Source organism: Empidonax traillii, unplaced genomic scaffold (genome assembly GCF_003031625.1).
Source record: "Empidonax traillii isolate 1590-97213 ecotype Southwest subspecies unplaced genomic scaffold, ASM303162v1 scaffold9:size3134949, whole genome shotgun sequence".
Taxonomy (NCBI): domain Eukaryota; kingdom Metazoa; phylum Chordata; class Aves; order Passeriformes; family Tyrannidae; genus Empidonax; species Empidonax traillii.
Genome location: NW_020955202.1, coordinates 845,194 through 860,468, shown reverse-complemented (window position 1 = coordinate 860,468; position 15,275 = coordinate 845,194). Strand labels below are relative to the sequence as shown.

The 15,275-nt window shown below is 39.0% G+C and overlaps 1 protein-coding gene across 8 annotated transcripts in view; it reads right to left on the bottom strand.

Annotated features, from left to right (window-relative positions):
• Window positions 1-4,867: 4,867 nt before the first annotated feature.
• Window positions 4,868-15,275, bottom strand: part of SPATA13 (spermatogenesis associated 13) — a 72,204-nt gene continuing 61,796 nt past the window's right edge. For 6 of the 8 annotated variants that reach the window (XM_027884142.1, XM_027884121.1, XM_027884169.1 and 3 more), the window contains 4 exons: window positions 14,106-14,235; window positions 13,179-13,551; window positions 9,254-9,328; window positions 4,868-8,032 (listed from right to left, as the gene is read on the bottom strand). In XM_027884142.1, coding sequence (XP_027739943.1) covers window positions 7,851-8,032; window positions 9,254-9,328; window positions 13,179-13,551; window positions 14,106-14,235 — 760 coding nt within the window. In that variant the 3' untranslated portion in view covers window positions 4,868-7,850. The remainder of the gene's footprint in view (window positions 8,033-9,253; window positions 9,329-13,178; window positions 13,552-14,105; window positions 14,236-15,275) is intronic. The other 2 variants (XR_003571258.1, XM_027884158.1) reach the window with 2 other exon arrangements.

Genomic DNA, 15,275 nt, shown 5'->3' with positions numbered 1-15,275 from the left:
ATGAAAGAAAATTGTTAAAATGGATTAATAAGGCTTTGATTTGCCTGTTCCATTCCACAAATATGTCACAAAAATGTTAACCTTTAACGGGTTAGTTGGTTTGTAGGATGGAAGGCATGTCTCACACCATTACTGTGCTGTAAAACATGTAATAGTTTCTGTATCAAGTAATTTACAATGGAATTTGAGAAAAAGACTATAGAAATTAAAACCAAAAATGCTGAGAAAATAGCATTACAAATATTAGCTGGTTATGGAAAAGAAATAACAAGGTTGAATTAAAGTAAATTGAATGACAAAGAGAGCTTTTCAAGTATAATTAGGAGGCTCCCCATTTAGTCATTCAAGCAACAGTAAAAGCTACTGCTATAGTAAATTATATATCATTGGTAACTAAATTTTTAAAATCTAGAACTCCATATTTAACTGTGTCTTCTTGAAACTACTGCAACTGCTGCTAAGGACTTATGGAAGTAAAGCAACTGAGCTTATCATCAACTCCTTAAATGCTGGTCATGAGCACTGAAGGATAAAACCAAAAGTCACAGGAGTTAATGTGTTATAGGAAGTGACCTTAATTCATCCTCGTTGGTTCAAGTGTGTCTGAGGGTGTTCCCACACTGCAAAGATATGACACGTGTGGTCTGCACATACCGAAGGACGTAACCTCAGTGCCGCCGAGCAACGAAATTTTCAGTAAGGTCTTCACCACCACCCTGTGGCAATACGAAAATACTGCAAGCGTTGTGGTGCCCTGGTTTGTATTTGGGACACCGTGTCTACCATGCTCTGAGGAAAAGTCAGGACCATGTGCAGCAATTAGCTGCTCTACTGGAATGAACTTCTGTAGCCAAATTAACCTTGCTGATGTGCTAATTGAGAAGCAGAAACGAGGGCCGCGACAAACAATCCCTTTCTTTTACCGACTAAGCACCACCTGAAATTTTCAAAGGTTGCTTAGTCTCAGCCTCCTTTTGCTACGTAGAAGTTTGATATAAAAAATAGCCAACCCTTCCAGCTTGGTGCTGTGCCCTCAGTGGTCTGTCCTGTCATGCAGAAAACCTGGATTTCTTAGCAAACCTTTCTGTCAACAGGGTCCTCGGAGAGCCAATGGCTCTGGCTGAACAGCACTGGAGGCTCCTGGAGACATGGTACCAGCAGTGGCATGCCCTGGGCCTCCCAGGGCAGCACAATCTTTACAGTGACCCAAACAAAACTGTGAATTTTACAGTGACAACAGTCACAGTCTCTCTGTTCCATCCTGCGTTGAAAATTACATCATTTATTAGTTGGACTACCTCAATGGACTCTGCAGTTAGTCTGGTTTCAGGCATTTTTAGCAGAGAACCAAGAAAACTGCTTGTAGGAATGTCCTTAAAGGCAAATGTTATCTCCAGTTGCTTTCTGGTGTGTCTTTTCTCACCACAGAGCAATGCCCTGAAAATAATTACACAGTAGCAAAAGTTGATCATTTCCTCTTAAAAAACATTGCATGTGAATGGAAGGAGATGCAAGGGGTTTTTTTAGATTGATTTCTGTGCTCATTACCTTCTTTAGGAGATGAATATGGCGGTAATGGCCACGAGATGGATGGTTAGTAAGATACCTGATCTTATTAGCAGAGCACCTTCTAGACACTTTTTCAGTAAGTCAGTATCTCTGAAGTCTGGGATATGCTTATAGGAAGTGGCCATGGTTAACTGTGCCTAGTGAATCTGCCTACTGACAATTCACTTCAGTGTGTATATTGGGCCTTCTGCCTTATTTCCTATGTGCCAGAAATAAAGAGGAATTTGGCAGCTGCCACGTTCTGCCAGCAAAGTCCCTCAGGTGTACCTCAGGGATTCCTTTCCTCTGTATTGGAGGAGTACCTGTACTCCTTTCCTCTTAAGCAGTTTCAGCTTTCAAAAAAACACCAGGAGAAACAGTCAGTAAATCCTACATCATCTTATGTTTCTCTTCTGAGAGAAACTCAGCCCTTGAAGGGCAGTGGTACTCCTTCTCTGCTGCTGACCTCTGCCCTCTCAGGTTAGCCCTTCTGAACTTCACTGACACCAGACTCCAGTGATTCTGATGGATACCTCCCAGCCTTCACTTGTCTGCAGAGTGGTTTTTCTGTCATTGCAGGTGGCCCACTCTGAATGTTTAGAACGTTAAAATGACTCAGGTAAAACCTTGCCCAGGTGTCATTCAGTCATCAGCCTCCCCCTCCCCGACACACAACAGAAATGTAACGTAAAGAGAGGGAGGGTCCATATGGGGATGCCAGTCTATATATAGATGGAGTCTATAAAGGGGGTGTGAGTGTAAATACACACGTATACAAACACATACACACCTGCACACAAGTCTGTTTTTTAAAACCAGAGCCTGAAATACCTAATAGTGGCAGAGTGTGAATTCTCAGCCCTAGGCACTCACCTGGACAACCAGAAGTCAGTTCTGACTGCAGTGAACTAAATCTAACACAGACGTAAGATTAACAAAAAATGTGATGTGCTGACAGCTTATACAGTTCTGATGTATTCTCATAATGACATGTCCTCTAGCTTATTAGAGGAATTTTGAAAAAGCACTTAGAAATACATTGAAAAAGCACTTAGAAATACACTTGTGTAAAGAGTATTTGCGTGCTTTTCTTACAGTCCATAAGGTGTGCAGTTTTCCATTGCTGACTTTTTCATTTCTCCTTTGGTACTGAAACATAAAAAGGCTTGAGTTCTTGTTTCTTGTTACAAAGCACAGATCATCATGTAGCCTTAAAAAAAAACTCAAAAAACAAACAACAACAAAAACAACACCCACCAAAAAAAAACCCAAAAAAAATTCAAGACAAGCAGTGCTATTTCTGTGTAAACTAAAAGCACCACTTGATAGATCAGCTCTCGAAGAACTTTAAAGTAACTGATAGTAGAACTGATACTACAGAACGATCTACAGGATTCAGCCTGACTGCCAAAGCATGAAATAAAATGCACAAATGAGCTCACCATGGCCAGATGAACCACAGGGTCCTTACAAAGCCTATTGATTGCAACATCCTACTCAAGTGTTTGCTCAAGGTATGTTTTTCTGTCATCCGATCTACTGCACTAAGTGCTCAGACTGTGCCTCTCACTTTGATGTTGGAGCACTCAGCACACATCCCGCTGCAAGAGCAGCATTTGGGAGGCCTGAGAAACTCTCTGCTTTGAGGTGAACCAAGAAATGTAAACACATGGATATTGAAAATAAGAATAACAAATTGGCGAACCCAACTATTCTGCCAGCATTTGAATTCACCAAAACATTTCTGATGAAAAGATTTCAGCAAAGTTTTTTATTTTGTTAAAGCTAATGTGTCTCAGCGAAACATAATTTTTGACACAGCCTGCAGCAGGAAGGACACAGGTACGCCTTTCAGATGTCCTCTGCCCTGTCAGAACAGATGTCTCCCCAAATCAGAGAAGTAAGCTGAATCCCCAGCAGGCTGCCCAACAAGCAGGCAGGTAAGCCTGGCACACGTTTACAGAACACACCTTCTCAGTGAACCCTTTCAAAAGGTTTTGCTTTCATTCCAAAGAAAATAAAATTTAATCCTTCTTACCTGCACTGCAGTACGTAAGTCACCATCCTCTGTTAGCAGGAGCTTTATTAATACAGAAGCTGCATTTGCATTTATTGCAAGGGGAACTGTGGGAGCCCTCTGCCAGGACAAGATAAAGCACAGTGATCACAGATCCATATGTCTGAAACAACAACAAGGATGGACTTTGCTTGAATGATGAAAAATTTAAATCCCAGAATTAGTCAGTAGTTGTTATTAAAATGAACTTGTGCTGGGAAGTACTGTAGCCATTACTGGGAAAACAAGAGAGAGGGATGTGACTTTTTTTCTTTAAAATACTAAAAGAAATATGACAGTTGATGTATTTTTGCATCACAAAGAAAATTTTGTAGACAATAAAAACCCACAACAATTTTAAAACTGCACAATAAAGTTTTATAAGACAGAGATGAGAAACATCAGCTTTGTACATTATTTAATTCAAACATATACAATAAGAGAAAAATAACAGGAATGTAAGTTTATTACATTTCCAGAATGTAATAAGTAATAATTTTATTACTTATTTCTAGAAAATAGAAATTTGACAAACAATGTTTGAAGAGTAAATAAATCTTGGAATGCAATTTCTTCAGAACAAATGCACATCAAGCTACTGCAGTCCTATACATTGTACTTCAGCCATCAACAGCCAATTCTTCTGCTCCGTAGCCAGGACACTTCATTTACAAAATGTGTAACAGCACACAGATGGTAAGATGCACAAAGCAATGTAGGGAAGATAAAATGTTACAAAACACTTATCAAAATAAAATATATATGTAAGTTATCCCTAGTATTTACAACATGTAGTTTTAAATTAGAGATCGTTCAGAAGGCATCTCCTACATACAAATGCCACACATATAGAAAAAAAAGCAGAAAGGCAGTCAGAGAAAAGTACTATGTTAGTTATGGCTAAAGACCTTTGGCTCCAAATCTGTGATATAATTGTTTTCAAAAGACAACTAAAATGTGGAACATTTGAGAAGTCTGTCTTTGAACTCAGTTATTACACTGACCACTAAAATTCAATGTGAAATTTAGCATGGCAAGAGCCACTTGTAAAACAATCTTATTATTTTATACATCAAATGCTTTGAGTTAGATGCAATTATGGTTTGGCATTTTCCTAACTCAGTGGGAACATATTTGAGGACAATTATATTTTACTGCATCTCATGCAAAAAGTCTGAGGTTATCTACTCAGCAGGCCATTGGGAAGGCTCTGGCTGTGCTCTATCTAAATGAGGCACAAATGTGCTTAGTAGTTGCCCTAGATTTTTTTATAGTAACTTCATGCAAAAGCAAGAGGAAAAGAACAGATGTTGCCATCATACCTTTCTGATCATATATAATCTTTGTCTTCAAAAGGAGAATCAGGGCAAGAGTTGCTAGAATTCAAACTATTACATTTTCGTTGCAACTCTTTTTCCCACAGACTCTAAAGTGAGGCTGAGTCATGAATAAATATTTGTCTTAATTGTTGAATAATGTAATTGTGTGTTTTTATTTCACTATAATTTGGTTAAAATACTATGGCATGGTATAAAATTGGCCTGCGTTACTATATTTTATCTTAATTCTGTTGCAAGGTCAAAATGCAAAGACAGACACAGAGAATATTACAAAACAACCACGTCTATATGAAGGGTACTATACGTAAAACTCTCCTGAGTAATCTGCACCATGAAATATTTTCTTTTTACCTCTTTGAAATTCACTTCTTGGGAAAAAAAAACTGCTGCATCCAAAATCATATACAAACATTTCTGTTCATTTTTAGGGCTAAGGCACCAGCACTAATACATGGGAAGAGCCTTCATGGGCACTGACATGTCAGAAGACAGACCCCAAAACCTCTTCTTTTTTTCCCCAGCACTCCACAGACTCCTAAGCCCTGAAAGGAAGTAGGTTTCAACAAGACACATATGGAAGTGTGGATTTCATAATGTCTTCAGGTCCATCTGGCAAAGTTTCTGAGCAAGCACTGCAATCCAACTTCAGTCTCTTTTGTGCATCCAGAACAAGTCTTTCAAAATGTGATTATGAGAAACATCATCTCCACTTCCACCCTACATGCATCACGTTGGTCTGCAGGCCTGAATGTGGCAAATACCCACAAAAATGGGTATGTAAGAAACACAAAAAGGTTATGCATTTGAGGGGAAGGGCATGCCTACATTTGGAAGTCTGCTCCTTGTGTTTAAATTGAACATTTACAATTATCTTTTAAAATAATCTGAATAGCAATGGCTTATTTTAAGCATCAAAAGAAAAATACAACCAGCTTTTTTTCACTCACTTTCCGGTGCACTTTCTTTAAGCTGGATCGTCTAAAATGTCAATGCACATTTTCAGTTCTTAACTGACCTTGGTCATCTTCCATTGCTATGGGAAAGCACAAGCAATTAAGTTCAGTATGCAGGGAACAATTTGGCTGGGCAGCACCAGACTTTGCCTTATTGCTGAGCTATATACACAAGGCATTTGAAATGTACAGTTGGTCAAAAGATGTAATTGAAAATCAAACCCACAAACCTTAGCAGAAGTTGCCACAATGTTATCAAATCACAGGATCTAGTGACTAGTGGGCTTCACAACACTGATGAGAAATAAAAACAGAGGTAACAACAGTAGTAGGAACAAATACATCTTTAAAATAAGGCTTTTTTACATTGTTGTTAAGATGCCTGGCCTCTAGCCCCTTGTTTGTTTTTTATATATTAGAGATCCATGACAAAGCTGATTGTGTCCATTGTCAAAAAATACCCCTGGATCTATCCTTATTATCAGGTAATGCCCCTAATCAGCAGCATAGGATAAAGTATTGTAAAGACATTCATGATATATCAGTTCTGAAACATATGGAGTCTTTAATTCCTTCCGTATTCCCAACAGTCTTTTCATCCTTGATGAGAGCTATCAAGCAGAAATTACCAGTGCTACAAATATCAGGATCCTCTTTCTTCCTGGTGGCTTTTAAAAAGTTGTTTTCACAAATCAACTTCATGTCACAGGCAAACTGCAGCAAAGTAAATCATGGACTGCATATGCTAGCCAGAGCTGACCTTAATCAAGTCAGGTTCTTCCCCCTCCAATAGAGACTGATGACTCCAAGACAAAAATCCATATCCAGTCCACACAACTTCTCTGTCCCTTCCAGTAAGGATCTCTTTCTTTGTGAAGAAGTCATTGGTCAAAACCCATTGTCAATTCACTGCGTATAGGAAGCTTGGATCCAGACCACTTCAATATATTTACATTACTATTAATCCATCTTCTAAGTCAAAATATATGAAAAAAGTGTGAGACATATGTAACATAGCCAGCAGTTAATTGTACTGTCTCAACGCTGACTTTGTACATTCACATTATCTCTGTTAGAAAATAAAAAAATATTTTTTACACAGAGAAATAAACACACTGGAAATACAAAGAAGAGCCTCTCAGGCAAAGAAGTACACAAAAGGGGATATAAAAGCTCTACACTGAAGAGCATACATACATGCAGTATATTGCTCTGACTGAAATCAATCAATCTGAGATGCCCTGGGCTCCTCTTGTTTCCACTTGTGTGCAATAAATGCACGTATCTTTACAGTTCATTTCACACTGTGTTCATGTTTCTACATGACAGAATAAAATTTCCCTGTTCCAATCTGGAATATGGTAAGGCCTTGCGGGATGTTCTCCTGCCATTTGGCAATATAATAAAAAAGACAGGAAGGATTAGGGTCCACTAAATTCTGCAGTAGCTCATTAATCTCATGGGATGTCTCCATCTGATTTTAATGGGTGGTCTCTGATCAGTGCTCCTGGAGAAAGGAGAAAAATCTCTTAAGATTCCTTGCTGATACATCCCTAAGGAAAAATACCTTCCTATCCTAAATTTGGCCATCAATATAGGGTTAAGAAAAATGAAATGTTACAATGACCTGCATGACTCCATCACTACTTCAACATAACTAAGAAATAGAGATCGAATACTGCTACTTTTGAGTAACAGCAAGCTGTCTTAGTCAGAAGAGAGACTGCCCTTCATCAGTAATGCTGACACTTGGCAACACGGACCTCAGAGCAGTCTTGAGAAACTTCATTCTTATTCTAGACAAAGGCTGCATTTCTGGCTCAAGGGAAGCCAAGGTTTTGCCTCCAAAACAGGAGATTCGCTGAGCTTGAGTAAGATTAACTGTGTCTCCAAGGTCCTCCTCTCTAGAGTAAGTCCCCTGCTATGCTCAAATCCTTCCAGGTCCTTGGCCTCTCACTTTTTAAAGGGAGTGAGTTTGTTGAAGGTATGCCAGAAGAGGGAAGGCTTCCGCTTGGGTTCTGCCAGGGCAAAGACCTGCTGCTGCGGGACGCTGGTAGGCACAGTGATGTGTCGCTGGTGAATGGGATGCAGGGTCTGGTGTGGAGGAGGCACAGGACACCCGTTATAGCTTACACCTGCAAAAGGAACAGTTTAAGAAAGCGTATGAGTCAGCTAGTGAAAATTTAAGCAAAGGGCCAGGGGACAGTATGAACTTTGCCATGATCTTGAATGGAAGAACTACTAAAGGTTACTTTTTCTGATGTTAGACTTTATAATTGCTGCATTGTTAATTGCTTAAGAAAAAAATAGTACATGTAAAAATAACATTACAGAATTACCCAAAATAAGCAGCAGTTTCACATAGCCTGACAATATTGTTTGCACAAGTAAATCCTAGTATTTCAACAGACTGACTTTACACAGCAGATACTCGAATTTTAGGTCCACTCTCAGAATAAGACTTGGTAAAATACTGCTACCAACAAAAATGTTATTTCTTCCATTTGGAATACATTTTTCTGGACAACGTTCTCAGACTTTGACCTTTGTTCTTCTGAACAGAATCTCCTAATCACAAACTTTAGCCACTCCTCTGAAAATCCAAACAGGCTTTAAAGGTATCTAGTTACTGATAAAGAGAAAATTATTTAATAATATTAATCCCAGGGATCAGAGGACAACCTAACATCAATTCCTTCACTCCTTAATTTGACTTAAATCTTGTCCTACTTTCTCAATTTATTATCTCAACACACTAGAGATTTGTCCAAGTTTGATTTTAAGATAGAAAAGGACAAAATCACAACATATTTTCTGAGAGAGAAAATTAATTTAAAAATTAATATAAAAAGCTGTTTTCTGATAAAAAAGTTTCTAGTCCATCCTTCCTTCTAGTCTAGGACAGAAGGAAGACATTTTGACTGTGTTAAAGTAAATACTGGAACAAGTGGCTTGCAAAAAGAACTTTAGGATAGTTTAAACGAGGCACAGAACTGGTAAAGAAGAACAAGCTGTTTGAGTAAAAGCAAAGGAAGGAATCAGTAACACTCATTTACAATTTAATCTCTGCATGCACTTAAATAAACAGCTTGCCTTACCTCTTGAGTTACTTCTCTAATACAGAGAAAACTGTCTCACCCATATGAAGAAGCCCTGGGAGCTGATTTAGTAGACAGTTTACAGAGGCATTGGAATTTGATATTAAAATACAGGTTAATGGCAATTATTTGACTCCATGTAAACCATTAAATCTTTTTTAAAAGAGTGAGTAACTCAACCATAGCCAGACTGCGCTATTTCCTCACAAAAAGATCACCGGAACACAGTAAGAATGTAAAGCAATTCTGAACACCCACCTTTAATTTTTCCTTGCCTTGATTTACGGGCATTCTGCATGGCTTGTTTCTTCTGGTTTTCTGAGATTTCCATACCTATGCCAAAGTGTAAATTAGGGCTCTAGTAAAAAATTACTGTACCTAGTACTTGATTACATTAAATTAAAACAAATAAGTAAACTGCATTTTAAGCAATTATTAGTAAAGCTTAATAGTAATATACCTGAAGTTTATAGAAGTACATTTTACTTTGTAATATGAATTTAAAGATAGTTTGTCACTGGGATGATGATAGAAACAACTCTGATTTGCCTTTAGATTACATGGAAAAGCTCCTTTCCAGTTCCTGCAAATGGCAGTCACTAGGGAACTAACCACACAAACATTTCCTTTCATAGATAAGTCCAGATAACAAGAGATTAAAAAAAGAAAAGTAAATTAACCTTTCTGAACGATACAAGCCTCCAAGTAATAGATCACAAATTCAGAATCTTTTTTTTTTTTTTCACTCATTCTGAGTTAACCTGGGGTAACAAACTGAAGTCACTGGTATCGTCCCCTCCACTCACAATATCACAAAATCTGCCAGACACTGCAGCAGGCTGTGTGTTTATGGCTGCAGCAAACCAGGGCTGAATCCTTTACGTGGGTTTCTCATGTACCTGTTTGCATTCTTGTATAACTTACATGGTGCTATAGTATGTGGTCAACTCTACACTACTTACTGTTGTGTATGATATGTGTATGACTGATCTATGATGAGTACAGAGTACAGAGATGCCAGACATCTGCTAGAAAAAGTAACACCAGTGACTGGTGTTGTCTGGAGTGCCGTAACAGGCACTCCAGTTTCCTCTTCCTGTGTACAGTTTCCTCTCCCTGTGTACAATACAGTTGAGATGCATGGGTATGTCATGTCTGCACAAGGAGACAACAAGGTGCACATGATACTGTTTCATTTCATGCTGTGCATAAGGCTGCATTCATTTCACTCATATGCATATAAAGAGCACAGAAGTTGTAATTCAAAGCCAAAATAAATGCCTGGTTTGCTTCCATTTTGCATCTTCCCTCACTTCTCTATACTTTTAAAACTCCCCTTTTTATCCTGAACTTATGAGGAAGTTACTACAAATCAGTCTATTAACTTAAACCAACCATAATTTTGGGGTAGCAGAAGTTTATAATATTCTGCAGGTTTTTTTTCCTTTAGAGAAACAAGGAAACAGATTTTAAAAAATGAAAGCAATTTCATCAACAGAGATCAGACCACTTTCTTAGGGTTACTATTAGTGGTTTGGAGAAGGATTTTCTGGCTGTGGCCTTTTCTTCTCATATATTCATAAAAACTAAGAAAAATAGATATGGTTTGGGAGACAGTGACTCACACTAAAGTGCCTTTGAAAATAGAAGTAAAATGCCACTTGCAGTTCCGAATTGGAAGAGTATGTATATGTCTCTGGTTAGATTAGAGGCTTTGTGGGAAGTCCAGCAAGATAGCTTACAAAATCAACATGATAAATTTAAACCTGTGGTTGAGAATACTGGCACCTTTCCACTGGTTTTGGCTAAAGGAAATGTTCAATTACACCAAAAAAAAAGGAAGAAAGTTTAGAAAAGAAACAGTCTTCTGATTAATGGAGAAAACATCCAAGCCACTATGGTGGCTCACAAGATCACTCACAAGACCAGATGGACACCAGATATTGCAATTCAACTACCTTTCCTCTGGTTCATGATCCCTGTCCCAAAACAGGTGCACTAGAATAATGAGTTGCAATATTTGAAAAGCAGGTTTCCACATGGCTGGATGTCACATGGGCAGAAGAGACTACATTTGCCTATGTGCCACAGTTTTTTCTTTTAACTGATATTTTTTTCACTATATTGCACTGTGCTTGAAGAGCAGCAAGCACAGTGGACCCTCCTGTGCAATCCTTGCACTCAGAACCATGGGAGTTTGTGATCCAGCCCTAAATAAAGTTTAGTGCTAGTATGACAAATCTCATTGTTATCACTGCCAGTGCCACCACTGTCAAATGGTTACCCTTTTGAATATCATATGCTGATTTTCATGAGGTCCCAGTAGAACAAATAATGACATTTAGGGCTATAGCTGCTACACCTTTGCAGTTTCCTCATGCTTGGGGATTTCTGCAGCAGTGTCACTTAGAAGGAACGGTAACACAAGGACAGACCTACTGCTGCCCAGGGCAAGCACTAGTGTGAGCCTCAGAAGCATCCTGACATACAGCATTTAGCTTGCTCAGCATACTCTCCCAGTGCTCCATAAAGTAACCATCCAGAAAGAGGCACAGAGCTCAAGAATGCTTATCAGAAAGGACAGGAATGGAAAATGTTCACGTTTTATCTTCTTTTGCTCAGTCCTGCTCACAAAAGTACAGGAGCTGTGTTTTACTCTTTAGTGTTCTTCCATGTGACTCTATGAGTGTTCTCATTGCATGCTGGAGTGGAGGCTTTGCGTAACTTTGTTGTACAAGGGATTGTGTGGTCACTTATCATCAGATCCTCAGCACTGCTCTATTACTTTCTGATCATGTTCACCCTTTTACAATATCCACTATGTCAGAGTTCTGCTTAGGCAAGTTAGGGAAGGCAGCTATATCCCATCCCCAGGAGTACAAGGTGACAGAGCATGCTCTACACAGAGCAACTCATGAAAGCCATCAGTGTTGGGCCCAAGAGGATCATAATGTCACACTGTTACGTTCAGGACAGGAGAAGAGTCACGTTTGTAAAGTCTGAGGAGAGTTTAGCTGTGGTTCCTTCATTGTTTATTCCAGACTTGAGACGACTGAGGTTAATTGCAACAGTTGGTGCAATGTGGAAGAGTTAAAACTCGTTTTAGAGTATGGATTGGTAAACTTGTATTTTCCTCAGCTATATTATCTAACATACATACAGAGGAGGCCTTATTTTTGTCATACTTACAACCATACCAAAGAAGAAAAGCCACTAAGATCAAAAGGTTTACATTTGTAATCTAAGGGCTATTCCTGTCTTCCTATTCTTCTGACCAAGTGTTTCAAATGGATGTGGAATATAAGATTTGGCATTGTTTTTAAATTTTAATAACTTCTGAATTCTATAATCCATTTCACTGCACTTCCAATGTTATAAAAAGCAGAAGTTCTCAAGCAGTCAACACACACAAATGCACTAACACTACTTCTGTAGACATACTAAAAAGAGTTTTATTTTTCTTATTAGTATTGCTGCTTTCTTTGTGTATGTTTTGCCTATGAAATTTTGCTGGAGCTTTTGTCACTGATCTTACAGGAAGCATGAAACCGTGCAAATAAAAAAAAAAGCAAATCCTAAATATACATTCACACAGAAGACACTGTCCTTAGAGTGTCCCACAAGCTGCCAGTCTAAAGCCGGTCATACGATTTGCTACCTTTTTCCCCACTCGCTCAAGGTCAGGTTTCATTTCTCTGTACACTGCCCAGTATTGGGTTTGTAACTAATGATGCCATGCAACTGCATGGGTCTCCTGGATACAGGTGGTGCCATTATATGACATGGGCGATGTAAACCTACAATTATTGCTGCTTGGCTTTGTCATAAAGTTCCTTTACGAACAGATATTTTTGGCCAATAATTCATATAAAAGTGACAAGATTTTAGATGGATTTTTATTATTGATTGGTCTTTGGGAATTGCATCTTGTGATATCTCTCATTCTGCTTCATAATGCACCACAATCTCTGGGTGACACTAACTACCCTGGACCCTTGGCCCACAGTGACAGGGCAAACACAGCTGAATAGGCTTCACCCACACAGCTGAACTGCTGGGTAAGAAAGGGACACCAGTTCCAGATGACAAGAGTGCACATCTGCACAAAACATAGAGAATGGCAAAAGCAAAAACATTCCTCTTTGTTTTGACCACTGTTCAGAGAGGAAATTCTTCCACTCACCCATTTCCTTGTCTTCCTGAACTCTTCTCCTTTCACTTTCGCATGCCTCCATCCATCTCTTTTTATCCTCCTGTTTTTTTGCACAGAACAAATGAATCTCTTCTGTTGTTCTGTTTATTATCTTAAAAGCATTCTTGACATTAATGTTAAAGTCTCTGTCTTTGCCATCTTCGATGTCCACAATTTCCATTTCATCCATGTCAATACGATCTTTATAATACAAGATGTCCCTTCTCAGCAAGTCCTTCTTACAGAATACAAGCTGATGGTCAAAAAGGAAGAAAGTCCTCTGCTGGCTTTTGCCTTGTTTTGATATTTTGGTCAGTTCTCCTGAGTGGATCAGTTCTGAGCTTCTGGCTAACACATCTGGTCCCTAGGAAGATATAGATATAGATATGTATTAAGTAAATAATATTTTAAGATCTTACTTTGCGTCTGCCCAGTTTGACTATATAATCAAGTTTTAAGGTCACTCTTCTTGTATTTTTATTATTAGATTTGAAAATGTCATACAGTGTAAATAATGTCAGAGAGGTAAATTCAATGACTATGGTTCTGCTCTACTTCATACATCTGCATAAAGAGGAAGAAACTAATTTAAGTCAGTGAAACAGGTTCCAGTTCTGAAAGAACTACCGGAATTCCAAAGGAGATTCAATAGCTCTATTATTAAAAAAAAAAAAATTCTGTCATTTCATCTCACGGACAACATCCATGTTAATACATGCTTGCTCTTCTTGAACTATAAACAAGGTGAATCAGTAACAGAATCAATGCAAATGAAGCAACTGGACTTTTAATTGAGCAATGACCGCTTGAAAAGTAGACATCATAAACAACGACCTGTGCTGAAAGACATAGGCTGCAGGGAACATCGAGTATTGTACACAGTACCTTTGCTCAGAAAAGGGACAAGCTGACACTCACCTCCCAGTCTACGATAGAGACTTGCCAACGTGCAATCTTGTCTATGCTTTCTAGTCTCCGTTTTCGCTCATTGATCAGGCACGCAACGTTCTTCATAGCCTCATATGCAGCTTTTATGTTGTTATAATCACTGTGAAATGCAGGCACATTTCAAAGATCACTTATGCAATGGACATGATGCAATCAGGAACTGTGACAAGTGCTAGCCCACATTACTGACTTGTCCCTCTATTCAGGGTGCTTAAATAAAGAGAAACCTGATTCTCAGCTACCCCAAACCTCACACAGTAGCCTGTACAATTCAGTGCTGCTGTACTGCTAGGGTTGTCCAGGAGGAAATTACTAAACTGCTGGAAGGAGGAAGAGAAGATAGATTAATGAACTGCAATAATGTCTACTGGAAACAATGGCAGAAACTCCCATTGACCTCGGTGATAGCTGCATTTCAACAAAGCAAAATTTTAGTGGGATTTTATTGGCAAGGGCATTCCTTCAATTGTGTTTAACAACTGTATTTTCTTCTTGTTTCCAACAGCTGGGTCAATGTACACAAACGGAGAATGCCACATGGGCATAAAAAAATACCAAAAGCAACCCCAAACAGGGTCAGTGAGGAACCCAAGAACATGGGCACCAGAGAGAGGAATTCAAGGCGACAGTACTAAGAAGGCAGCCTGTTTCCATGGGACAAGTGTGTGAGAGCTAAGACAGTCACCTTCCCCTGCCTGCTGTAGTACAAATACAATCAATTCATGTCAATCCTCCTGTCCTTCCAGTGCTCTGCTCCCCTCCTTCTCTGCTTCCCTTCACTGAGCTCCCAACATGCCTATGAATCTCCCCAATGTTCAGGGGTATTTTGCCTCTGAATATCATCCATCACTCCTTCACCTTCCTCAAATGGAGTTTCTGAGAGGAGAGAAGGGAAAAGACGTATTTCTTGCCTTAGGACTCCCAGCAGAGCAGCTGCTTTCCCTCTTTTATCAGAATGCCTCTTGCAGAAAAGGAAGCCAGAGGTAGAACACAGCACGAGTCAAAAATAAATCCTGCAAAGGGGTTAGTCTCGCTGTCCTTTTTATCTGATTCTGTCTCAGTTCCAATTTTCATCGGCTGCTGTTGATGGATGCACTTCCCTTCTAAATCTGTGCATTCTCTCCTCTTCCTATTTATATC